This window comes from Chroicocephalus ridibundus, chromosome 2, assembly GCF_963924245.1.
Source record: "Chroicocephalus ridibundus chromosome 2, bChrRid1.1, whole genome shotgun sequence".
Classification (NCBI taxonomy): Eukaryota; Metazoa; Chordata; class Aves; order Charadriiformes; family Laridae; genus Chroicocephalus; species Chroicocephalus ridibundus.
In genome coordinates, this window is record NC_086285.1 from 54,601,869 (window position 1) to 54,628,654 (window position 26,786).

General features: G+C 40.7%; 1 protein-coding gene across 8 annotated transcripts in view; it reads left to right on the forward strand.

Annotated features, from left to right (window-relative positions):
* Nucleotides 1–26,786, forward strand: part of PDE1C (phosphodiesterase 1C) — a 315,242-nt gene that overhangs the window by 136,306 nt on the left and 152,150 nt on the right. For 2 of the 8 annotated variants that reach the window (XM_063325534.1, XM_063325535.1), the window contains one exon: nucleotides 9,801–9,863. The exons of the other annotated variants lie outside the window; for them this stretch is intronic. In XM_063325534.1, coding sequence (XP_063181604.1) covers nucleotides 9,801–9,863 — 63 coding nt within the window. The remainder of the gene's footprint in view (nucleotides 1–9,800; nucleotides 9,864–26,786) is intronic. 8 annotated transcript variants of the gene reach the window in all.

The following is a 26,786-nucleotide window of genomic DNA, read 5'->3' on the forward strand; positions in this document are numbered from 1 at the left end:
CCCTATATTGTTGCCTATTAGACATGATCTTCCTCTAAAATACTATTGGTTTTTTTTAAAGTTTTTTTGTTTTGCCCCTGAGGAGTAAATTACTCGGATTCGATGCATGCAACCCAGTGAAACTTCCTTAGTTAAAATGACATTAACTTTGAGGGTCGTGTTGGTAGCCTAAGAGGGAGGAAGCTAAGATGGTTGCTATTCATGCAGTCCCTCTACGGATAATCAGACTATTCATTTCCCAAGTCTGGATGAAAACAGTTTATGCCATTAGTAAGGGGGCTTCTTTTTTTGGAGCTTAATGTAACTGTTAGCAAAGGCAGAGGCTGCTCTATAGAACTTCTCTTTGTGTTCTTTTCTTCTTATTTGCACTGCAATTTCTTGATGTTCACAGAATTTCTCAATGTTCACAGATGATCTACATGAGTATCTGAAAAAACTTCTGGTTTTATTCCCTGAAAATAAGTGTTAACACAAATGTTAACACAACTGTCTCCAGTCCTTCCTTCCCCAGCTGCCATTTCCCATTCCCTTGTTCTTCCTCATCCCTCTTTCCTAACTGTATGTGAATTTTTGTAATCCACAGCGTAAAGAAGGCAGGTGTTGGTCTTCCACTAGCACAGTACACACAGAACCACAGAGTCTTGTCTGTTGAAAACCTTTCCCTCCAAGGGGAAGCTCAGGAAACAAGTGGGAAACCCTACGGTTTGGGGTCTTACTGCCACTTGCTGCCCTTAGGCTGTATCACTCTACCTTTCAGTTGAGCAGCCAGAAGTTCCTGGGAAATAAAATGCCAAAAGAAGGAAGAAAACAAAATAATTTAAATGGTTTTGTTTTGTTTTCTACTGGAATGCTAAATTATATCTGGTCAAACCAATAATACCAACAGCTGCTAATGAGTTGACCCCTCTGAACTGGTACTTCAAGTAGCAGATAGGTAGTCCATTGATTTTTCCTGTCAAGCATTTATAATGTATGAGCTATAGCAACTTCTAGGCAATTTTCAGTACACTAGGTAATTACAAAAAGCTGGTCATTTAAATTACCCTAAGATGCAGCATTTCCGTGACTAATTCAGAACTCCTATGTCTTAGCTGTGTCTCAAATTCAATTTGAATTGATAATGAGTTGTTTTAATCCCTCTCTTTGATTTAGCGGTCAGACCAAAGGACAATGTTTTTTTGGGGGGGTAAGGAGGAGAGAGGGAGAAAGGAGAAAAAAAATAATAAAATGTTAGTGACTGACGTTATTTTGGCAGTTAATGTGGGAATGAGCTTTAACTTGGGGACCTCCTCTGGGGGAGGGCAATAGAATTGAAGTCCTGTAATAAGCTTCCAGCCTTCAAAATCTCTCACTTCCTAAACGTGCATCTCCTTTGCAAAAGATGAAGAGGGAATCTGAAGGCATTTTGTTAAAAATATATCAAATGCAAGGGATGAGGCATCCTTGCTGAGATAATTTGCCCCAGGAGAGAATCAGTTATCTCCTGGCAGCGTGACTTTTTCTCAAGAGAAATTTCTCACTTCTAATGTGGATTACACTGGAGCCACTAACAAGTCTTATCGAATCTGGGAAAGCTATAAACCCTCCTTCCTCATTGCCACATCAGAGAGTCTCTCTGTTTGATTTCTGCTGATTAAGCGCTCTGTTTGTTTTAGCACATTCTCAATAAACTGTTCAAGTATTATGAATAATATTTTTTTTCCCCAACAAATGCATTTTGTTTGCCCTGTTGTCCTGCCTATTTTGGGATGATAACTTGTGGATGGCATTTAACTTTAATTAGATGACAAGGGAGAATTCCTCCAGATCTTTATGCCATATCCACATGGACACTGCACTCTCTCTGGGCCAAAGGATTTATCGCACATTAAGGTGAAAACACCAAAAGTCTCTTGCGAAAGCATTGGCAGCCCCTTGCCGAGTGCCATGCCATCTCCACAGGCACAGGGGAGCATGGCTAGTAATGTATTTTGACAGGCTGGCTTCCAAGTGTTAACACCAAAAAAGGAAAAGAAACCTTACGTAGAAGCAAAGGATTCGGGCTTTCTTTGTGTGTGCAGTAGTTTAAAAAGGAATTACACATTAATATATTTAATACATGTTTCAATGAGCACCACCACAGAGAAGATTAAGAAGCAATTTACTGTAGTTTTTGGCTGGTGTATCTCCTTCGCTCAGTCTCATCCATCTACTGATGAGTCGGAAGAGATGCAGACCCTGTTACAGAATTTCACGTGTACTTTTCTAGGGTTTGAATTAATGTTATGCTCCAGTGGATGGTGATGTTAGACTGTCATCACCCAGAAGAACAACAGAAACATCCAGTTGTTACGCACCTACCTGCACATACTATCCTTCACAAGGGCTTCATAAAATATCTGAGGTATTTATATTGTGGATTTGTTTTTTGACCATACTCAAGAGATATTATATGCCTGATTGCACGGATGGATGAGCGGGTGCATGCACGACAGGTACATTAGATACATTCAGCTTAATAAGACCAATCCCAAGCTCTCAAGAGTACAGTTTGGCACTATCATTTCCAAAGATGTGTTGTGGGTTTTTTGTGTTTTACTGTTTTTAGGTTTTTTTTCCTCAGCCAGATATTGGGAGAAATTATAGTAGAGAAAGGCTTTGTTTTCTCACAAGATGTAGGGGTGGGACTTTGGACATCTGGTCAGAAAACCTTTTCTTAAATCTGTTCTTTTTTCAGTACAGCTGCTTATTCCTAATCTTCATTCTGATTCATAGAGTATTTAAACTCATGTTCCCCCTCACTTAGCTGTAACCGTACCTTCAGAGAGAAGAAATAACAATTGTCTGAATATAATAGAAGTGCTACAGTTAAATCATGATTTCTTTCTGAGGTTATTACTCTTAACATGTACAAGTATCTTATTTCTGTGCTCCTGTGCAACACATTCAGATTTAGTGGTGCATGTAATTAAGGTTCATAGCTTTGGAACCTTTCTTGACTAATATTTGCATAAAACACATTTTCAGCTTATGTCTAATTATTGTTTTGATTAGGACCAGCTATTTTTAAAAGGGGGAGGGGGGAAATCCTCTTAAGTTTGTTGTCAGAAACAACGCTTTATGCAGTGCAGAAAGCGCTCTCTGGACTTGCTGATCGGTGATACGCAGTTATTCTAGGCTTGTAGACCATTGTCTCATTGGGTTGCTTTTCTGAGTCTGGGATGTTAATAGTAATGAGTAGATAGGATGTAAATGGTTCTTTCTTGGGTTCTTGCTCGTTCTTCCTGTGAAAATTCACAGCAGATAGCACCTTTTTCTTTTTTTCTTTTTTAAACCAAAAAAAGAGTAAAATTAAAAAAAAAAAATGAGAGATGCTGACAACATTTCAAATGAACCACCTCTGTACATGGAATCCATTTATTCTGATTTCTTTGTCTGCTAAAAGATGGTTTTAAATTCTAGGGTTTTTTTTCTCCTGTTCCAATCAAAACAGATACTACCATAACTGAGTTCTACATGAGCTGATAATTTCCCTGTTGAAGGTATTTTTCAGCTACCTAATAACACTTCAACAAATTCTGTCAGTACTTAGTGATACTGACTAGGACTTCTTTTTCCAGTTTTGTCTCTTCTTTTCCAGTTTTGTCTCGTAGTCAGGACAGAAATAATTATCCACTACCCACTGCAGGATCTGGTGGGATCCATGCCCTCGAACAGCAATGGTCCCGTGGTTTACATCTCATGGTTTTGTGAAATAAGTTATTGGCATCGGAGCATCTGGTTAAGCCTCTCCAAAATGAAATAACATGTTGTTTCTCATGAGAATGCGCAAGGAATGAACAGGCACAGAGGCTACGGTACTGTCCAGCCGTGGCTGAACGGTGCTCGTGTAGGTCATGATTGAAGCACAGCAATGAAATAAAAATTTGGACTATGAATGATAATTGTGTTGCATATGGATAAGTGAGTGAGTTTGATCTCCTAAGGCAGCCAGTCCAACACCTTTTGCCAGCAATAGATTTGCTTAGAAGAGAAAACCAAGACTGTCATAAGAATATGTTGTTCGTGCTCTGAAAAGCAATCAGCTTGTTGCTGCTTTTTCTTTAGACTGGCTAACCCATTGTGAATGGTTGTACTTCAGCTTTCTTACAGATTGCAGTTGTGATATTTTTTAATATTTTTTTTCTTCCCCTGGCAATACTGTGAATGTTTTTAGATTGTGATGACAAATGCTCCTTCTGGGAGTTTCTGCACTAATAAACAATGGCGACAACAACTTGCTCTATTTCATGTTATAGCTTCAATTTTAATGACTCATGAGGCACAAAGAACTTGAGCACCGGTCTGTTCATTGACAGAGCTTAAAGACACCAAGGACTGAAGTCACTAGTAGGTATCATTAATCAGCCACCTTGTTGCTATGTCAAGCAGTGATGCGCTTTGATGGCCGTTTTAAAGAAAACTCTAAAAGCCGGACCAGAAGAATTCATCTCCAGTCCTGTCCTAAAGCTTGCCAAAGTGAGGGGCTGGAAGGCTGACAAACACCACAGCTTCCAGAAGTGAGAGCTTTACCCCCAGAGCCTGAAGGACTCTGCCCTCAGCGTGCACAGCAGTTGCCCAGAGGAGGACGGTGCTGGAAATCGTGCAACGTCAGGGTCCATCTGAAACGATCGATGGTCACAGCTACCTCACACCACACGCCTGGAAGCGGTGAATATCGGTGTGGAGTTACAAGGATACGTGGAATAGATACACCTCTTCCGTTCTTAAAGCGAGGTGTGAATTAGCTGGAGACCCCAACAGTTTGGCAGAGCATTCGTGTGAGGAAAATCCTAAAGACCTGACGCTTTTTACTCTTTTTGTGACCAAACCTGAGGAAGTCTGGTGATGGCAGAAACAGCCTCTCCCAAATCTCTTGGAACTTTCCGAACGACCATTCCAAATGCGTGTGATTTAGTTCAGTTTCACTTCACCCCCATTCTCAGCTGGATGGTCTGGACACTGGGAGTGCACTGTCCCAGTTTCTCTGTGTATGGGACCCTATGGGCAGGCCAGTGCTATGCTTTTTGTCAGTGTCCTTGGGAAACAGCGAGAGACCAGTGACAATCAACATCAACTCTCACCTTTTTTATCTCTAGAAAGCAATGCTCAGCCTTTACTTATCAGCATAGCCTTGACACTGTGCTCTCATCTGAATTCAGAACTGAAATATCTTGGAAGGAAAATATCATTAAAGCTGAATTTGCCTCATCATCACTTGTCCAGTAACCTTCACTTGGGGGGAATTTAAAGAATAGATGTAAAGATATTTCTGAATTTCCACTTTATTATCCTTTAATGCTTCAATTAATACTAACACATTAATAAGAGTTGTGCAGTGGTTAGGCTTGGGCTCCTGTCTCAGGTGGTTTGGGGACAATTCAGAACAGTTAAAAAAAAAAAAAAATGACAGAAGGTGGTACAGAATCTCGCAGATGTTTGAAACCTGCAGGGAGTTTGTCACATCACTAGCAAAAGCACTTTCCTCTGCCATGTGCAGCTGGAAAGCTGTGAGTTGCTCTTATTAATCCAGTGGTAGAAATATGGATGGCTCTGAGAAACCTCGCACACTGTCTGCAGACCTGCACACAGAGAAGATGTGGCTGTAAAAGGTGTAGGTGGAAGAAAAGATGACAAATTTCTTCAGTTCCTTCATCTGAAAGGAGGTGTTAGAAGTTGAAAGAGAAGCAGAAGCAGGAACAACATAATCTAAACCGTATGAAATTGTCTTGTCCTCTAGCATAACACTTCAACAGGGCTCTGATTAACATCTGGCTTGCCATATACTGAGAATGGATGAGGGACTTGCTTGGTGAATCAACAGGTTAACTTCTATGTGCTGAAGAAAATGGGGAAAACAGGGTAAACAAAGACATGACTGGCTTTTTCTGAGGCAGACTTTGTGATGTCTGCATATATGTAACTGCCCATTCTTAATTTGGAAAACTGTTTAGTTATAATAAGAGCAGACTTTACAGCATTCACCTGCTTATTCTTCCAGCTGTTTGCTGAAAGGATGTAATTAGGAGAGCATGTTTCTTCAAAGCATCATACGCACATGGATTCAGCAAAAGCTTTCAATCTGAATTAGGAATGTGCTACCCAGGCATCAGGTTTTATGATGGGTTTGTCTCCGCGGAAGGATCTCAGCTTGAAGAACAGACATGGAACATTAAGGAAAGCATGAATTCACTAGGAAGCATAAAAATGTAGTATTTTTGCTTTGAACTAAAATTGTTAATGTTTAGAAGTGACATGCATTTTCAGTGGATTAATAAAAGACATCCATATTTTGGTCAGGAATATACAGAGGAATTTTTCATTGCTACTAGATTTGTATCAAGGGAAAACAGACACCAAATGAAGTTAGTTTAACTATACTGTTAGGCATTACTCTTCTGTAGGAAAGATATCTGACAACCATTTTGAATAAGAGGGCACTTAAACAGCCATAACTATGTAATACAGCTTTTAATAAATCTGTGTGTCAGTTCAGCAGTGTTTCCTGATCCGAGGCGTGTATCCCTTGGACGAATATAGGTTACTTATATTCTTCTGAAATTGAGTTGGAGCTCAGCTCACTGAAAAGTAGAAAGCTTGTTATTTGATCAGAAAAATAGCTATCACAGTTATTAGGTGTTAGCTGTCTCTCAGATCTGAAGAAGGACTTGCAAATCTAGAAGTGCATCTTCTAGCTCTATGAGTTGAACTCCCGTGGATTTAATCTCAAACAGAGGACTTAACTGCTGACACATAGACACATCCTATGTTGTCTCACAAAACCATGTGGCCTCTGACTTCAAAAGGGCATGGGTCTTCTGTATCTCTTGTGTGCCAGCCCACTGCAGATGCTTTGAATGCTGAGGGCACTTCAAATGTCCTGACATAGATTTGTTTAGGTCACTGGTCAACACCCTTGTCGCTGTGTCAATTCAGGCTGAAATACAGTTGCAGACTGGGTTTTGCTGAATAACCAAACAACCTCTAGATGCTATAGAGACATCTTAGGGTCACTATCAGGACAAAGGTATTATTTAAATTTTTCCTGTTACTGTAGTATCAATACATAGTATTGGAAATGTAATAGTAATGGGAAATGTGATCTGTGCGTGAATACGTGTTTGTAGGCAAAGAAGAGAAGGAGGAAACGAGTGGGCAGTACTGGGAAAGCAAGGGTGGATTGTAGGGCTGCCCAGCTTTGTTGCATGACATGAAAACCAGTGCAGGTTGCAGTCAAGGCTGCTAAGTGATTTACTGGAAATCAGTTTGATGACTTAAGTGGTTTTCCAAAACATATCCATATCCGACAAGCAGTACCAAACTATGATGCCTAGTCTAGATGAGAAAAAGATGGGTTTAATGCATCATATACCTCATCTTAGTGGGTGTGTTTAAAAGTCTTTAAGAGGACTCTCCAATGCAAAGAGAAACTCAGAATTCTCTTGGCTGGCCAACACGTGGAGACGAAGTGTGCTCTGTCTGCTCTGATGGTTTAAAACTTGTTAGCTAATATATATGTTTTTGTCCTGTTATTTAAAAACCATTTTGTCCCAACTTGTATATAGCATTACTGTCTGTTTTCAGGGCTCTTCCAAGCTAGTGTGAGAAGATACTGGCAAAAATTTTGTGGGAAAGGCAAGAAACTTTCATCTCTGAGAATACCTCTTAGGCAATTATAATGATGACCACCACCTTCTCACAAAGTGAGACACAGCAAATTAGTGAATGTTGATTAAACGCTATTCTGGCTGGGAGTGATTAATTTTTAAAAGCTGATGTTTTTGAAACAGACCTTTTAGGAGGAGAACTGTACAGTAGATAATTGCTCAGGTCTAAATGCAGCTCTGTGACTGTATGAATGCGCAGAGATCACGCGGCATTTTCCTCACACACCAAGAGTGTGCACGGTGAGAAAGCTTCCGGGAGATCATCTTCTCAGAAACGTTCTCATTACATGCTTACAGTCATCAGTGAGACTAATGGTTGTGCCTGAAGACACCATAAAGCTGTTTTGCCTCTTGCCCTTTGAGTAAGTTAACTGTCTTCCTTCATACTGACTGTTTCTAAGCCACGCTAAAGCATGCTTTGTGGACAGCACGCAACCTTTTTTGTAGTGTGTGGATATGGCTTGGTGACTACTCAAAACCTCTCACTGATGAACATTAGCCTTGGTGAGCAATGGAAGAAACCCATGCAAAGAATGCGTCCCATGCAGCATTTTTCCCCTCCCTGTGAACTACTTACTCTTGCATGGGACTGCAGCACCTCATTCTGTCACTTACTAACAACAGCGGTGACGTATTATTTTTCGCAGTGCAGAGAGATAAAATAATCTCATTGTGGTAAGTTAGCTTGAATTGTCACTTCACGTTGCCATTCCTGAGACATTTGTTCAGCGTCTGTTTACTGCCTGGGTCTTATCAACACTTCCCAAGCTGTACTGTTTGGAAACCTTAGGCTTGAAACTTTGCCAGTACTGTTGAATAGTTCCAGTAATATTTTTTGTTACCTGCTTTTTGACTTAACGTATGCCACAGGCCACATAGAGAGTCTTATAAGGATTCAGTGGCTTGATGCTGGTATCCTAGCCAGAGGACACAGATGTAATAAAAGGGGGAAAGCAACCTACGCAGCTGGGTATATATTATCAAATAGAGCAACTGTATAGGTCTTCAAAGGCTCGAACAGCTCATCAACTAAAATTTACAGTGTCCTGAATGGAAATATGTACTTGTTTTAAAGTTGCACTGGTTCTGTTTTTCAAATAGAAATGTTATCGTACAGTGTGAATCATCACGGAGAATAATAAGCTCCAGACCTTGCAGAAGGGAAGTTATGTTTGCCCTTTCTGGAAAAAATGCATTTGCAAGGAAGTATTGCGGTTTAGGTAGCGTGACCTTGACAAAAAGTCGTTTTTCCCCTTTGCTTTGTGTGATATGTTTAACATTCCAGTCCTCCTGTTTGTTAGTTTGGGATAATCAGCAGCAGGTTTGCAGATCTGCGGGAGCTGTTTCAAATGGCCTTAGGTTCGCTTTTAGCGTTAGTTCAGAGCATGTCTAAACCTTAGCTAAACGGTTTATTAAATTTGATAGGTCAATTTTTATCACTAATTTTTATTTGTTTATAGTTTGTTTATAATCGTTAATTTTTAAAAAAAATTGTTTAAATTGTTTTAATTTGTTTATAATCATAAAAATTTTTTAATCTTTCCTTATCTCATATTAAAAAAAAAAAAATTTTTTTAAATCCCCTGTATCTACTGCTGATCTAGTAAGATACCTTAAAAATTGGGCTGCTGGATGTTTTCCACTCACTTGCCTGTTACATTATAAACTAATGTTATGTAACAGAAGTAAATTAGAGGGGAAATATTTTGTTGTTTGGCACTCCTCAGATTATGAAACAATGTTTACTTCACTTAAAATACTGAATCCATTCCAGGCATGAGTAAAACTTTGAAAGGTATTATTTATGGAAAGAAATGGTAGACTTCCTTCATATTTTATGGAAGGATGTTTAAAATGTTAAGGGTCATCACTCAAACCCTCACTTAAACTTCACAAGGGGCTTGAAAGACTTTGTTTTTTCATTTTTTTTCCCCTGTACAAATGCACAAGGACATCTAATAGTCAGCATTCAACTTGTTAAGAGTTACGTCTCGTGTCTTGAAAAGTACAGCATATGCTGTTCAAGCCTTTATAAAAGCGTTCAGACTCTTTTCTTTTCCTACAGAAAGGTACCGTGATAAATGCCGGAGAGCTGACGGACTTTCTTTATTTCAGGACCTTGTTATGGGAAACAGTCGTCACATTTCAGCGACTCCACAGTCTGATAATTCACGTACGGTCAGTCACTGTGTGCGTGTGTGGGTGTGGAGCGCAGCGGGGCAGGCGAAGGCAGGAGGGCAAAACTCTCGCTTAGGTTTTTGACAAGAGCCTGTTTATGTGCCTTTACAGAGAAGGAAATAAATAGACAGGGTGAAACTCTGGATCTTAAAAAAAAAAAAAATTCCACTTATTTGAGCAACGTTTCCTGTTTAAGCTTTTGAGCTGATTGCTAAATGCCTAATTCACATTAAACGTGTGCAACCAGCTCTCTTAGGCTAGGCTTTTGGAGACTGCAGGTCTCTTCTCATCTCTCTCTTTCTGTCCTCCACCCTGGCCTCCACCTCCCATGGGCTATGATTAGGACCGGATGGGAGGACTCTAAAGACATAAACTCTCATACCATCTACATGACAACTCAAATGCCAAGATGCTCAATCAGAAGAATTGTACCTTAGGCCCATATTCTGGCCTCATGCTGGAATGATTGCAAAATAAACCTCCAGATAAGAGGATATTTTACTTCTGAATCATGAAACACAGGTGCAAATGAAGGCTGGGGTGCTGAGGTGTGGGGATGGCGCTAAGGCTGGAGTTGGGGTCGAGCAGGAAGAGTACCACCATGCCTGCCTGTCTCTAGACATACTGCCTTTTGTTATTCTCACAGTCCAACGTTTCTGTGCACAGCCTGTCTCACACTTCAGATGTCTTTTTTTCTCTGTTTTCAGTTAACTTGGTATATGTACTGAGTTAATTATCACAGAGATAATTGCTGAAAGGTAGACTAGCTTTCAGGGTGGAGTTACCTGCAACTAATACAAGTGTTTGAGATTAAACTGTGGCACAAGTGCTGGGTTAGGTAAGTAATATGAAGAGTTCCCAGCCTGAAGAGAATTAACAGTCTAAACATGACAGGTCTAAACCAGCAAGTCACAGTGGGAAACCCTGAGGAACAAATGAGAGGAATTGGAGGAATTATTGCTTGTCACGTTCTTGCTATGAGTTCAGTTACAGCCTGTTTAATATTATTAGGGACAGTTGTTTTCACTACACTGTTTGGCTGTTACGTGCTTAGCTGATTTAGTGAACAGCTCTTGTTAAGGGTGGAATTTGTCTTGCCTAATTGTATTTGTCTGCCAAGGGGAGACTTAGTGGAAGGTGACTCTTCTGCGAGCGACTGTAGAGGAAGCTTAAGGAGAAAACCTTGGAGAAAAGAGTAGACATCTGTTTAGATGTTAGGTCATGGGACTCCAGCCCTGCTTTGCCTTGCTCAGTTCTACAGGCATATATATGTGTATAAACAAAATAACACAGGCTGTGGAGTCAGGACTATGAACCTGACCTTATCTCCCATAAGACATGTTGTGCATTTATTAAGGAACTGTTTTGTGGAGTAACTTAAGTGTAGGAGTGTTATCCTAGTCTAGTTAATCGTAGATTATCTGGAGTTTACTTTTGTGCTTATTTGTCTTAAATATAAGCCTCTTTAACACCTCTGTCTCATGTAAATGCATGTAATTCTTACTAAAAAGGAAAAATGTACATAATTGCATGCACAAGGATAAATTTATCTACCTCTGACTACCACCTTTTCCTTGCAGACAGATCTGTGATTGCTACTGAATTAGAGGATTTTTTTCCCCAGAGTCTCAGAGTTCCTCAGGTTGGAATGGACCTGAGGAGGTCCTTACTCCAATCTCCTGCTCAAGACAAGCTCAGCAATGAGCTCAGACCAGGTTGCTTGGGGATGTATCCAGATGGGTCTGGAAAATGTCCAAGGATGGATCCTGCACAAACCCTCTGTTCTGCTACCTGGCTGTCCTCAGGCAGAAAAAGTTCTTCACCTGTGGCTGGCCCTCTAGTGCTCAAATCAAAAAGTTAGCCTTGACACCATGCAGAAATACCCTGGATTGCCTGAATTCAGCCACGTTGCCATTTAAGCTGCTCCTTCAGATAGAGGGCCAACCCTGCTCTTTGTTTTCCCTGCCTACCATTCCTGAAGAGTGCGTATACCTAGCCATCCCAATATGCCAGTCGTGCAAGCCATCCCACCATGTCTGTTATGCCAACTATGCCGCAGTTCTCTGACTGCATGTGGAGCTTTAGTTCCTCCTGTTTGTTTATGATGCTCACGTGGATGAGCAGTGGTAGGTAACAGTCTCAGGGCTGGAAAAGACTCAATGTCTTTACCACATCCCAGAGAAGCAGCAAACCTGAGACAACGGGTCAAACCAACAGAAGGATTTCACTCTCCCTTGCAGGAAAGGGTCTCCATCAGCTATCACTCCCATTTTCTTTATGCAAGCACTTGGTTGAGGTTTAGCTGTCTTTGATGCCCCCCCGTGATTCAAGGTGACCTTTCTCCCCTGTTTCCTGAATGAGAAGTGAAGAAGCAGCCCCAGCCGTCTCGCTAACAATGACAGGTTTCAGTCTTCCCCCATCTTGTGAGTTTTGATCCCTTGAGGGTAGCCTCTAGATTTCCTTCCCACCTTGCAACACAGGTTTTGGATTCTTAGCTCTGCAGGGTCTCTGCAAAGACCATATTGATCTCCTGTTCATCTTCCCTGATGGTGTGCATGCTCACCTCTTCTCACAGCTCCTTCACCACGCAGTGGAGTGCCACAACCACAGCATACTTCCCACAGAGGAGGAAACCACTGTTCCCAACCTCGGGGAGGGGCACCGAGCACTTCTTGCAGCCTCAAACCTGAACGGTGGCATCCTTGCTCAGTAGTGCTGTTTGGCTCAAGGCCCCCAGTGTGCCAAGGCCACTTACTTCAGATGGCGTTGGAGGCCACATGGCACACCACCACTGTTCGTGCACAGTCCTCAGCAGAGGTTCTGACCTCCTTTGCACTCCTGCTGCAACAACTGCTGGGACACTGTTAGCAGTGCTTTGCTGCCTGTTGGTTATGTATAGCTTCTGCCAAGCAACAGTTGAGATAGGTGCTTGGCAGTCCTTGATCAGTGGTCTGTTGTAGACAAAAGCTACAGGTACGCCCAAATCAGAAAGCAGCCAACAAAGGCTGACTGTTGGAGCTGGCAGAGGCAAAAAGCGTACAGCAGACTGCAGAAGTTAACCCTCAACAACAGCAACACGAGTTTTGCTGAAGTAGTAGTCTGGAAATTGCTACAGGTCTGTTAGCTGCCTCTCTGCACATTTGCAAATGTTCTGTTCTCTTCTATCCTGGAAACTATCTTGAATGCAAAAATAAGTAGCTGAATAGGTGCAAGGAGTGGCATATCCTAAACACCCCCCCCCCCCCCCCATTCTTGATGCTTATGTTAAAAGCTATTTATAACGAGCCCTATTGCGTTATCACTGGCAAGTGGTGAAGAGATGATATAGTTTTGTGATTACTGTATTTCAAGATGATGGATACGAACAGGAAGTGTGCATATAGCGCTCATGGCAGGATATGTCCATATTCCATATCTGAGACATTGATTCTCCCACTGCATTGAGCAATGAAGTCTCTTACTGCCTTTGGCTTGACCAATTGGGACTTTCAGCTTTCGTCCGTTACGATTTTTGCTGCAGTTAATCTGCATTAATGTTATTTAACTGTGGTTGCTCCTGTTGTGTTACAAAAGTGAACAGATATTGCAGTGTGCAGCACTTCTCAGTGCCTTTGGCAGGAAGGAGTGGATCTGGTATATCCCGTGTTAATAGATCTTCCTCCAAAAGTTAGCAAATCGAGGAGAGGCAGACTGCCCACACTCTTTAGAATTAACATCCCTATATTGCTTCTAGACATTCATAGCGCAGGAAATTTATAGCATTTTTTGAGTTTCAAGTGCATCCCATTCTAGGATAGCATAGGCTCTTCCCTCCCCCTGAATTCTTGCAAATGTCATTATTAATATCTTTGCAGTGAGTCTCTGGTATGTGTGAACACGTTTATGGTTTTGCAGTACTCCACCGCCATTCAGAACAACCTCGCTGCAGCAAAAACAACGCACAACATTGTTTTCAGAATTTTCCTCCCACTTCAGCTACAGTCTGTCTCTAGTTTATTGCCTCGGACTAGACTTGATTCAGTACTTGAAAATTTTTCTTAAATGATACAGAACTCTTTTCCAGAATCGTATTGGTTAAAATGGAACTTCTGTTGGGGGGGAGGGGTGAGGGGGAATAAAATCTGGTTTGGGACAGCCCTGTGAAGGGGCTAGGGGAAAGGTAAGTTGGAGGAGACTGGCTGGGTGGTTCAGTTACTCAGCTGACATACAAGAAAGTCAAGTTCAAGCATCTGCACTAGGTTGTCATTTTGCTTTCACAACATGTTGAAGAGAGCTCGATTTCATTCCTTGTTGGCATTAGAAGTAAACTTCTGGAGCCTCAATTTTCTTTTTTTGGTCTTTCTTTCATGAGTCATTATTCTTGTTTTCCAAACAGCTCGGTCCATGGTAAACTGCTGAGCTTTTCTAGTTCTGGTACAAAATGGTTGCATCACGTATGTATCAGTCTGAGATACGGACTGTGAATATTCTTCAGGTGTGTGCAGTGTAATTTCTTCTAGAGCACAGTGGCAATAACTGGCATATAATGAAGGCAATGAGTATCAAAACCACCTGGATATCCACTTACCCTGGCAGAAACTGGTGAAATAGCCTTTTTGGATTGGCATTAGACCTGTATATATCTTGCAAGTAGTTCATAGGTTATAGGCCTCTTAACTGAGCCTTGCCTTTTGTCCCCTTTTGCATGGGGCTGCTGACTCTGGACAGAACTCCTGGGAGGATAACTCAGTATGCAAAGGTAGTCAGAAAGCAAATGGATGATGGGACGTAATATTCAAAAGATTGAAAAGCACTTCTGGGAAAAGATGGGCCTCCTGCCCTGCGAATATTGCATTTCATGGTCACTCTCTGTGATATAAAAAGTAGAGCCGACAGAAGAGGATTCCACAGCCTGGTGGCAAAAAATGATGAGGCTTCTGTGTGAGGAAAGATTAGAAAGACGGAGACAATTTTATTTAAAGATGAGATAAATCAGAGTTGGATGTTTTGGTGTTCTAGAAACAGCTGTTAAGATAGAGCCGGCACTAGCTCTGTCCTGTAGTATAACAACCAGAGGAGGGGAAAGTAATTAAGAGGAATTCTTTCAATTTCGTAACCGTGTCCTATCAAGCTGTGTATTTGTAAGGCAAAAAAGTTCATTAGGGTTCAAAGTGGTGCTTGCTGGTTCTACAAAGAATGAGAATATTTGCAGCTAATTTATATATAAGAAGTCTTTTCAGAAGGCCATAAAGTCTGTCCATACTGATGAGCTCTGCACTTTGCTATATAAGCAGTTAATTATACCACGGTTTGTAGATATGCTCCTCTCTGAAGGGCAAGATGTGCCAAGTAAGAGACACAGATATGTAGTTCAGCAGTCAAATGTTTTTCCTAAATCTGTGTCTGAAAGTGCTATAAGAAAGCCAAGTCAGTAGACAAGTGAATGAGGAACAGCAAGATTATATTGTACCAATGTTAATTTTACATTAAGGTATCCAGAACTGCAGCGTGAGAATTCACCCCTAGGGATTGTTGAAACCTTTTAAGATGATGATGGAGACTCCATTAATATTCTGCACAATTTTTCCAGAGTATATTTAATTTCTTTTTTTTTTTTTTAATCTCTCTGTTAGAGTAAAAGACATTTTTTATATTTTTTTTCCTTTTCAATATACAGGATGATTAGAGAAAATGAACTCCTCTTCAATAACTGTGTATTGTTCGTTGTCATTCAGATACGAATTTGATTCAGCTGAGTGATTTATAAAGAACATGTGTGTGAATTCCAAAGTGAAATGTATTTCTGCAGACTGATCTAAAATATACTCTTATTTTGTTAATTGGAGAAAAGGAGAAAAAACCGATGAGAAAAAAGGCTGGCAGCCTGTTGAAAATCACAAATGATCCTACACTATTTTCATTTAATTGTAGTGCCTGAAAACTTTTTTCATTAAAACTATTAGAAAGGAAGTAGCAGTCTCAAAGAGTTGAATGCCTTGTGTATCTCATTGGCTGATACTGGATGGAAGAAGGATGAAATGGAAAGACAGCAAACTGAGACCAAGGGAAGAAGAGGTTTTAGGCAAGAAGAAAAGGAAAAGTGCATGTGTTTGAATGTTTAACTCATTTTTCTGATAGGCAGTAGATTTCTGGGCATTTCAGATGAATTACTTAATTTGAGGTTGATAGGACTGTATTGCAAAATGCTCTGAAATTTCAAAGGTAGTCACTCGTTCCAGAAAATGACCGTGGAAATCACTTGTTACATTTCTAATACGCTTTGGCTTTGAATCAGACTGAGTTCCTCTCATTCAGGCTCCCTGGCACCTTAATACTTGCGTAGTCCTAACGCTATAAAGGGGGCTCTGCCCCAGGCAGAGTGGGGCATCTACAGCAGAATGGCAGAACCTGGCCCTTGCCTTGACATAAAACATGCGTTGACTTCCGTTTAGGGTTTTGATGTGTCATTTCGTAATGGGCTCATTGCTTCCAGTCCGAATCATGTCATGGCACAGACTTGGGGAAGTGAAGGGGAATTGTTTTTCAACCTATTTTGGGGATAAACTCTCATTAGATGCTTGTAATCAGATTGCCTTGGCTTTGAAAGGAGGCTTATGAAGAGGAATTTTGCACAATGAATGGATGATGGGTACGCAGATGGTCTATTAATTTCCTGCTTTGGGATGTATCAAATTAAATATTTACCTGACGAGTAGTCCCAATGTGTTGAAGAGAGGTGACTGCTAAACTAGAAGTCAAGTCTTTAAGTGATAGTTAATTGTACTGATCTAGACTGAAGACCATATGTAATTGCAATATTAATGGCCCATGCAGTAACAGGTAGAGTCTGGAGGGAGGGGTAGTATATTTTATTAGACCAAAATGTGACAGAAAGTTAAGAAGCCTTTAGACAAACAAGCCTGCCTCCAAGTATGTATCTCTGCACTACTCTACCTCTTCCTCCATCTATCACAGCTGCAAAAACATTACTTCCTCAATCTGGAGTAATAAAGTAATAGAGGGGTAGACCACTTATTTTTGGCATGGAAATAGTTACTGGTTAATCTCTCCAGCTTGCGTTATTAACGTTGCAAATGTCACTCCTTATTCGCGTCACCCACTTGAGTCTGTCACGTCCTTTTGTGCCGACGGTTCTGGGATCAAGTTTGACATACAGCGTGTGATAACAGATGGGCAGCTGAAGGAGCGGGCTGGGAAAACATTTCAGCCTTCTTTGGGGGACATGGATTCTTTATCTCCAAACGTCGTTTGCTTTTTCCATGATTGCCCATGTTGTAGGGAACCCATCTAAATTAAGCAATCTAGGCAAAGGCTGTGCACGTTTGAGAGGACTGGGTACAGGGCTGGGATTTTCAGGATTTTCAGCTCATAACTCTATGAAAAGCTCATTTGCTGCCTATGAAGTGAACATGTTCCACTGTGCTTGTCTCCTTCTGAAAACTGGAGAATGGGTTGTTGCTAATTAAACTTAATCTTTGCTTGTTGGGAATGACTTATTGGGAGATATGTGGGGCACAGACCTGTATGTGCAATTTTCACTCTTCCGCTCTTGAGAACTTGTCAGGCTAAGTCTGATTTTTATTTTTTTTTTATTATTTTTTTTTTCCTCAAATGCTGAAATTTTTTCATAAGTTAACTTCTAAATGTTTCAAAAGAAAAAAAGTTAAAAACGTCAGTTTTCATGTACGTACTACACAAAATGAATTTATTTTTTTAACTCCCATTCACTTTGTGGGGAAAAAATAAGAGCATGTTGGGGAGAGAAAGGGAAAAGGAAATAAATACGTTTTCCTCTCTTATGTCAGTTTTACCAAACATGCACGTGACTCATTTTAGGGTTGACTGAAACATCTGTGCACACCATCCAGATTGTGTGTGCTCTGTTGTGCCAGAGGATGTTTCAAAATAGTGTTCTAAAGCCTGTCCGGCTTGTTCAGTGCCAATGACAGAGTGTCTGAGGAAAAGGGGGGAAAAGAGTAATAGAAATGGCTGCACGTATGCAGTTTTCAGGCAGCTCAGTGAACCTGCCATGTTCCAGTTTCATGTCGGTGCTCAATGAGTGTCTCCAGATTTCATCTCACAGTTCTTCAGAGTTTTACATCTTGACTGGAGATAAATTGATTTGTGTGGGCTAAAGAATAGTGTTTTATGACATAAATATCCATTAGGGGGATTTTATACATGTGGACATCCGCTGTCAAGTACCTCTGAAGAGGGATTTTGGGTATTTGGACATTGACCTGTATTAGGATGGCAGTTCTTGTTTTCCTTTGTGGCAACTGGACAGAAGCAATTCTGGTGCAACACAAAAGGAAACTGGGTGAGTGAGGACCTCTTTTATACCAACAAGAAATTGTAGTTTATAATGAGTTATAAAGGGAAAGTTTAAGTCTTCTCATGCAACAAAATAGTTCTTATATGCTTAGGATCAATTAAGAGATAAAAGATGGTGCTTAGAATAGATATTTTTATCAGAAGGCCCAGGATTACTTTGGTAATTAGCATCCCTATGAATTAGTATCACACAGATCTGCACAACATATTATTTTTTCGTATTTATAGGAAATCTCTTAGTGCTGCTATCATGTATTTGACTTTCCCTCATTTTAGATGCTTGACTAGTCAAGTGGCCGAGGAAGCACTCGACTCGGAAACAACCATTTACATTGAAAATGAATCTCCCAAACTGCAAAGGTTAACTTTGCATAATAAAAATTTTTTTATACACCATGTAGAATTTGATTTGAAACAGAGTAATAAAAAAGTAGAGCTTGTTAAAAACTGTTCTTTTCTCCTGGATGTACCAATTCTCTCTTGCAGTTAGCTATGTTGTGTTAAGTGTTTAAGCTATTGCATATGGCCAGTATAGAGAAGCTACTGATGACATCGTATCCATGGTCCTGTATATCTCATGTGAAGTTTGCATATTTTGAGAGTTGCCATCAAAACACTTTTAAGTTGCCTCTGTTATTTTAAAGGTGGTTTATAGACATGTCTTTTAGTCCTACAACTTCTGTTGAGATTTCAGTCTTCTACACTTACTATTCTTCCTTTGTTATCAATAGCTATGTAAGGGTAGGGCTACCTGAATTTTGTGGTTTAATCTATTTTTCAATAGGAAACTGGATTTGGGGATAAATATATTTTCACCAAAATGTCAGTTTGCTGTGGAAATTAAAAAAAAAAAAAAAAACAAACAGCAAAACAAAAGAACAACTGCCCAAAGATTTAGCTAAAATGTTTTTTTTGAGTTGATAGCCGAGATTTCTAGATTTGGATAATTTTTCAGTATTGCTAGAGCTGCTCTTTGTTGTTTTTAACTTAGAAGTGCCTGGGGGTCCCAATTAAAATCAGGGATGTGCAGTGCCAAAAGTGTGACAATGTGTACCAGTGTGTACTGTTCCTTTCCTGATGAGTTTACAATGCAGTCTCATCCTGCAAAACCAGCTTTCCAGCTTTTCTCCTCTCTCCTTTTACAGCATTATACCTCACAAAAAAAAGTAATTTTTAAAAGCCTGTGTGCCAAAAAAGTTGAACATCCTTGTCCTAAGCAGTGCTTAAAAAAAAAAAAACAACCAAAACCCAAACTTTAAGAAGTTTTATTTAGAATACAGCACTTTGGTGAATTCCCTTTACTCCTACTTCTACCTTACATCCTATTTGAAGACAGACTTTCACAAGTGTTATTTGATAAGCAATCCAGCTATAATAAAGTTGCAGTGCCATCAGTTCATTGCATTATCAAAAGGCCAATTGCTTAATGTACTTGAATTGGAACTTGCTGCAGGCATAGCAAGGAAGCAACTAACTCTGTGATGAATGGCCCTTACAGTTAAAATTGAATGGGCTTCTCTGGAAAGGTATATTGGCATTTGCTTTTTGCTTTAACTGCAAAATTGTTTCATTTAAAAAGACAAAAATGGAGAGGCTAACAACAACTGGCTTTCCTTTGCATAATATTGTCTTATCCTTACTATAAATATTTGCCAATGTCAGATTGACAGGACAAGAAGCCCACAGACTGCTCAAAGCCCATTTGAGAAAATACTAAGCTTTGAGATTCTGATATGAGGCTGGCATTAAAAGATGCTAAATGACCTCTTCGTTTTTGATATTATTGCAACATGCCTTCGTGTCTCGACCTACTCTCTTTAGAGATCATGCACACAGAAGGTATAGTTACAAGATGCATTGGAAAATTAATATAGCTTATTTTCAGGCTTTTCACCGATAAATAAAATATGTCATTTTCTGGGGGGCAGCGTGGTCAGATGAATAAGGTATTGAGCTAAGAACCTCAACTTTGGGGTTTTACTGCTCGATTCTCAAATCTGTTCTTGGTTCATGGCAAGACCCTAATGATCAATATTAACAGAACCCTAGTGTTTGTCACCTAAATACTTCTCTATATAAATGAACTTCCTTTAATGATTATTTTTTAGTGATTTGAGCATTAGAGCACATACTGATGTGAGCACCATGTTTTAAGGCCCTACAGTTGAAAAACATTGATGACGGCACCTTTCATCTAGGAGCCTCAAAGAACACCACAAACCCCATCTGACTGAGCCCCAAAATCCTCTTCATGGGACCCTGGTGGTGTCATGGTGAAGGCAGGGAGACTGGTCTACGGGAGAGCCACATGACTTTATTGCATTCATGTAATGAGTTAGTAAGAGACTCAAGAATGCACGAGTCCTCGTTACCAGTCAGCTAGTCTAACTATTAAGCACATGCTGTCTGTCCAACTTTGTGGAGTTTATAGGAACCACCATAAAAACAGAGCAGAACTTATTTTTATGAACTGACAGGCTCATACTGCCCACTCTGTGTGAATTCACATTGCTGCTTGTGAAATTTGCCTACGGAAAATCACAGGGCTTGCTAGTAGTAAAATTAACAAAGGCTCCACTCACAGAAAACTGGGAAATAATTTTTTCTACCTTTAATAAAACGAAAATGCGTTACTGAAAAACAAAACAAAACCTCGCAATCTTTCCTATTCACCTGCGTTCGTACTGATAAAACATTCATTATGGCTTGTTATGTAACAAGAAGTAATAAAATCAGTAATATTATTAATCATTGCAGTTAGTTATGTAATACTTTGTTTAAGACTAAAGTGCCTTATCCATTCACTGAAACTGATTTCCGTTTTTTATATTAAAACTGTATAAACAGCTAATCTAGCTAAAGTCCTGATACAGCTTCTGTTAGGATATGGTCCTCAATCTAACATGTCCAAATGTACCATCTTTTGTTTTCTATTGAAAAAAAACCAACAACAATCCAAAACCTATGAAAGTTGGTGATTTGTTTTTTTAAGTCTGTCTTCATTCTGGAATAGTAAAATGTTGTGGGGTCTTTTAGTTTTGTTTTGTTTCTTCTTCTTGATGCTTTTGTATTCAAACAGGCATGTTCTTGATAGTACTTAATATAAAGGAGGCCATGTTGACCCTCAGGAGCTTGAGGATGCTTTCTGCCTCCTAGCTCTGGATGTGCACTGCAGCCGAGTCCTGTTTCATGTACAGATAAGACTCGCATGCCATCCTTCCCCTCCTGCCTTCCATGCAAAGGGCACTCTGGTGTGGTCCAGAAGGTATTTCCTAGCAGCTAGGGTGTGCATCAGTCTGGTGGTATGTGAGAATGCATAACTCTTCTAGCCTGAGGTTCTCCTGCTGATTAGACCCCCGTTGTCTGCATTATTTCTCCTGCTGTGATTATCCTGCTCTTGACCTTTTGGGGTGTGGGCTGTTGCACACATTAGCAAAACCAAGACCAGCAAAAAGGTATTGAAACAGGTCAGGAGCATCACCACTGTTCATTTCATTCCTTTAAATATTAGCTGTCACATGCACCACAAGAAAAACATGTCTTCAGAGATATGAACATTTCTGTAACCTTTCAGTCATCTAGTTTAACTTCCATTTATGGATAGTGTTGGGTATGCTTACATGTGTACGTAGGCTAATTTCTCCTTTCCGATGTTGGAGAAGTAACTCCTGTAAGATTTGTAGTGAGTATGTGTGATGAATAGCTTGTTCACTGCGGCTCAAACCACCTCTTATTAATAGCTGCTGATGAGCAGTTTATGACTTGTTTAGAATCACTGGTTATGTGAAACCATTCTTGAAGTATATGTGCATAACTCTTTGCGAGGTAAATGTTCATAGACCGTGTAATACATACATTTGATATTATCATTGATTATAAACTCATGCATCTTGTAGGAACTTTCAAAATAATTGGGTTTGTTCCAAAGCCCTAGCACCCTCAGTGATGTGGCTATGAGAGAAATCTCTGCAAACGACGAAGATTTTAGCACTTACTTGTGAAAAAAATCCAAAACCCTCAACAGAATGCAAGTCTCAAAAGGCTTAAAACCTAAAGCAAAGGTTTGAAAAAGAAATTAGAATTTTGATGGTAAAAAGCAGTGGCTGGTGCTATAAAGCACGCTCGTAATTTTTGAAGGGTTGAAAGGCTTCCAGACAGTTGGTGTCATTTGGTGTCATCCATGTAAGGGTGATTTTGGATGGAAAGGGCTTTAGGCATGGTTAGCATGGAGGTCCCTGGCTGCAGGTTTAGAAAAGTCTCTGTGTCAGAGAGGGGCAAGGGGGAGGCCGTCTGCTCCCTCGTGCCTCACATTTCCATGGGAGGGTCTCTCAGCTGCCAGCCTGCGGGACTGCTTTGCCCTGGAGAGGTGCTAGAGGGGCAGCTTTCTTCATCAGTGCCCCTTTCCTCTTCCTGTGCCTCTCAGGCTGGCTGGCTGGTGTTACTGGTCTTCTCTGTGCCTGCTACAGAGAATTGTGTCCCCTCTGGAAAAAGGACAGAGTGAGTTTTATCACCTTCATCGCCTTTGACAGGGTGCGCAGAGCAATCCTTGAGGGATGCAGTGTGAGCTTGGTCGCTGCGAGCTTCACTGCGGGATTACAGGAGTGAAGGGTCCAGGTATAAAAACTTCACCTTGTTTCTGTTTTTGATACAGCTGGCTGACAAATTCCAGTTTCCACCTCTATTAATGAATGCCTTCCCTCCCCCGCACTGTGGCCAGCAGACTTGGAGGTGAACAAGAAAGGAAAGTAGATACTAAGAACAGCTACAAACAGTCCTCATGGTTTATTTAAGAGCCCTGTCCTGAAGGAGTGACACAGTAACCTTGGCTGTGACCTTCCTCGTTGCTGCTGGCTCTTACACAGAACATTTCTAGAATTAATCTGGTGCTCTGAGTCAGCGGTGCTGACGTGGTAGACCTGCTTTAATCAGCGGAGGAAATTTGCACTCACTTGCAAGCTGGTGTGTAGGCTTTTCCTTTTTTTAATAGTGTGTTCTGAAATGTGTCTCTTCTTAGCTCCTTCCCTAGTAGAAGAAGAAAACTCGAGGATTTTCCCTGCTAGGACCACTCAGCAGACCCTAAATAACAGAGGAGCTGAGCACTGTTAATCATGCCCAGTGGTAGCGGCGTCATTTAAATCAGAGAAACTGCTTTGCATTTATTAGTTACGTGCGTAAGCGCTGCAGGACTGTGACAGGTGAGTGTGGAGGTACACCTGGGTTCTTTTTGTTTTAATCCTGGAGGATTACTGCACAGTTCACTCGCGTGACAACCGCCTGCAGAACTGTGTATGTAAATAGCGGTAACCATGGCACATTTGCACATCAGCTGCATCTTGATTGCAGAGTAGCTGGGAGCTAAATATGCCATCGTTTTTCTTAAGTTCATTTGGTGGATGTGGTTTGCCTGGGCAACACCAAGAGAAAAGTGGAATGCCACTTGGCATTCCCATGCAGTCTTGCTTTTAGGTGATCAGTCCTGAGATACAGTATATGGCGTCTCATCCTCTAGCACAGACCCTGTCTTGAAGAAGAAGAATGAGGAGTGAAAAAATGAATGGTTATTTTCTAAGGCGTATGAAGGGCTGTTAGGAAACCATCAAAACAAACTCCTCCATGTGAACTGAACCAGATTTAAGTTGGCAGAAACCAAATGACAATCCATAATTTACTCAGCTCCCTCACCCATCCGTTCCTCCGCACTTACAAAAACCTTAATCAAAATATTTGAAGGTAGTTGACAGAGCTGAAAGTGAGTAGCTTCAGTCAAACAAGAAGAAATTGGTGTGATGTTCCTTCTTTTGCTTCTATAAACGGACAAGATACCTCAGTAAACTCCAATGGAGTTTAGCTATTTTACATTGGCTGAGAATTTCATCTCAGACATTTTACATTTTACTAATTATGCATTAGGCACTGCCTTATGGCTATTCTGGCTTTTTGATGGAAACAGGTTTTAGAGTTGTGGTTTGAGAGTGCAAAATACTGCAGATAGAACTGCCACTGTAAACTCAGTCACTGATCGCTGGGAAAAGGGAACTGACTGCTATTAGGAATAGCTGCATGCTGCCCGGAGACTTGAAACATTGGAAGGAGTTGTCTCTACCAGAGGAGTTTTACATTTAGTGGATGAACTGTATGTTCTGGTAAGACGCACAACGAACTCTCCTGGCCATGTCTCTTACAACCCAGACAGGACCCAGGTCTGAGCACTGCCTTTTTTTCCACCTAGTAAATATAAATATAATTCACGTCTGCTAATTTTAATCAAGTAAATTGAAAAAATCACAATTAATCTAGTTGAATGGTTACAGTTTATCTGCTTTACACAGGCTATGGTGGTAAACTTTTTAATTCATAGTTGTTTGTGTAGCTGCTTGGCTTTTTTTTTACCTTGTGCCATTTGTTTCTTATTTTACTGTTACACTTTTATACTAGTCATCCATTTCAGATGGCAAATGTTGAGTCATGGGGACAAGTTTATGATTTATTTCATGGATATAAAACTGATGCTAACGCAATAATCAGATATAACAAATATTTATCAAAGTCCTATCACCATACCTTTTCAGTTAAGGTAAAATCAAGCATGTTCATTGACCTAAGTATTGCCTTTTAATTTCCCCCTCAAAATATGTGATCATTAAAATTAGGCAGCAGAAAAATCTCAGGAGATCTATAACACAGTATCTACCAAATAAAGAAGAATAAAAAAGTAAATTCCTTTTTCCTTAAAAATGTTCAGCAGAAAACCATCAAGTTTCTCATGGGTCCTCTGTCCTACTGCTTCTGCTGGGAAATGTCTTTGGTTATGGATGTCAAAACAGAGACGCAACCTGTGCTACTGGGTATGCTCTGAAGGCACAATAATGGTATGTTACTGAGATGACAGATTAATGATTATTTTTCACCAGCCTTTATAATGTGATGTGTGTGTTTTTAATGGACACATATGGTTTATTTTCATCCTTGCTCTCTATCCAAGCACATCAGGCATTTGGTCTGAAAATTTCCCATATTCGTGACATATTTTTCCTTGGGCAGCAGGTAATAGCTAGTGAATGACAAATGACCACATCGTGGACAAAGCAGGCAGGCGGCTTTTTCTCATATGAAGCTGTTCTTTTTATATCTCTTCTATCTTTCCACTGACAAAACATAAATATGCATGTGCAGAACTAATGCAGGCTTAATCTAAACAAGTTGAGGGGCGAGGAGCACCGCCGACTATGGATACACAATTCCTGGACAGAACGATTTTCTCTCTCGAGGGATTCTTTGTCACAGTGAAGCAATGAAGCTTTCGGCTTGTCATTGCAAGGGAGACAAACATCCCTCTGGCCAAAAATGGTCAACGTGCAGGGAAAGCCATTTGTCTGGTCCCAAATACTGTAGAAGTAAATAGTTTTTTTCTTCTATAAAATCCATCTCATCCAAAGAGCTGACTTGAAACTCTTGCCCTATTCCTGAATGCAGCTGCAAAAAGCCGTGTACCAAGCAGAGGTGGTTCTTTCATCAGCTAAGAGCAAGGGAAAGCTAGTTGGAGAGGGGTGGATGTCCTCAGAGAGACCTAGAGCTCCTCCTGCCCCCACGGGGTGAGGTATGACCCATGCATTAAAAAAAGGCTGAACTCCAGAATATTGCAGCAGATTCTAGAAAATATATTTCAACTTTATATAAAGATTTAAAGGAAGCATGGGAGGAAGGCAAATGTGTTGGTTTTGGCTCTCATGAGCTTTAGGAAGATATCTGGCAGCATGGGGAAAATAAAGTGACATCCTGAAGATCAGAAAGCTGGTCAGGAGACCCCAGGCCTCTCTGACTTTCATGCCAGCACCCCACACGTCGGCTGTGCACATGCCAATAGGTGCATGGAATAAAATATAAATAGACATATGGCACTGCAGAGCTGGCGCAGAGCAGCAGCGTCGTGCAGAGCAGACGTCACTGGGAAGGTTAGGACCACAGCCCACCTTTCCCTCCTCGGCAGCAGCCTTTTGTGCCCAGAATCTTCCCGTCACGCCTGATGGCAGCACGTCCTTCTGACAGATGGACGTAAACGCGTGCGGCTTGGAAACCTAGCTGAGCATCAATCACGTTTATTCAAGAGTGGCCCTGCTGACCAGGACGGGGGTGAAAAGTTGCTCTGGCGTGAGGGTCTTTTTTGCCTACAGTTTACCTAAAAGGTTGCCATCTCTGCGCGTCTTCTCCCCTAATCTCTAGTATTGCGCAAAGCATTTGAGGCAATTGGCTGTCGTTCAGGAGGCTCAACCATGGATAATAGAAGTTGTTTTCCCAGTTGCAGCTGGGGAAATAACTACAACAGAGCTTATAATCAGCAGTAGCACTGCAAACATGCTAGGCATTTTCTGGTGCGGATCCTACCCTAGAGACCCAAGGAGAGGAGGGAAAGGCACTCCCTAGGATCAGAGTGGTGGCAGGCTCACATCACCTTAGGTACACAATTTTCCATCCATAATTTAATCCTCTGTCTCTCTCACTTTTGCTTTCAGACAAGAATGCATATTCATTATTCATGCTGTGAATTAACAATACTGATAAGCGGAGGGCTTAATAGATAGTGCTTTCTGG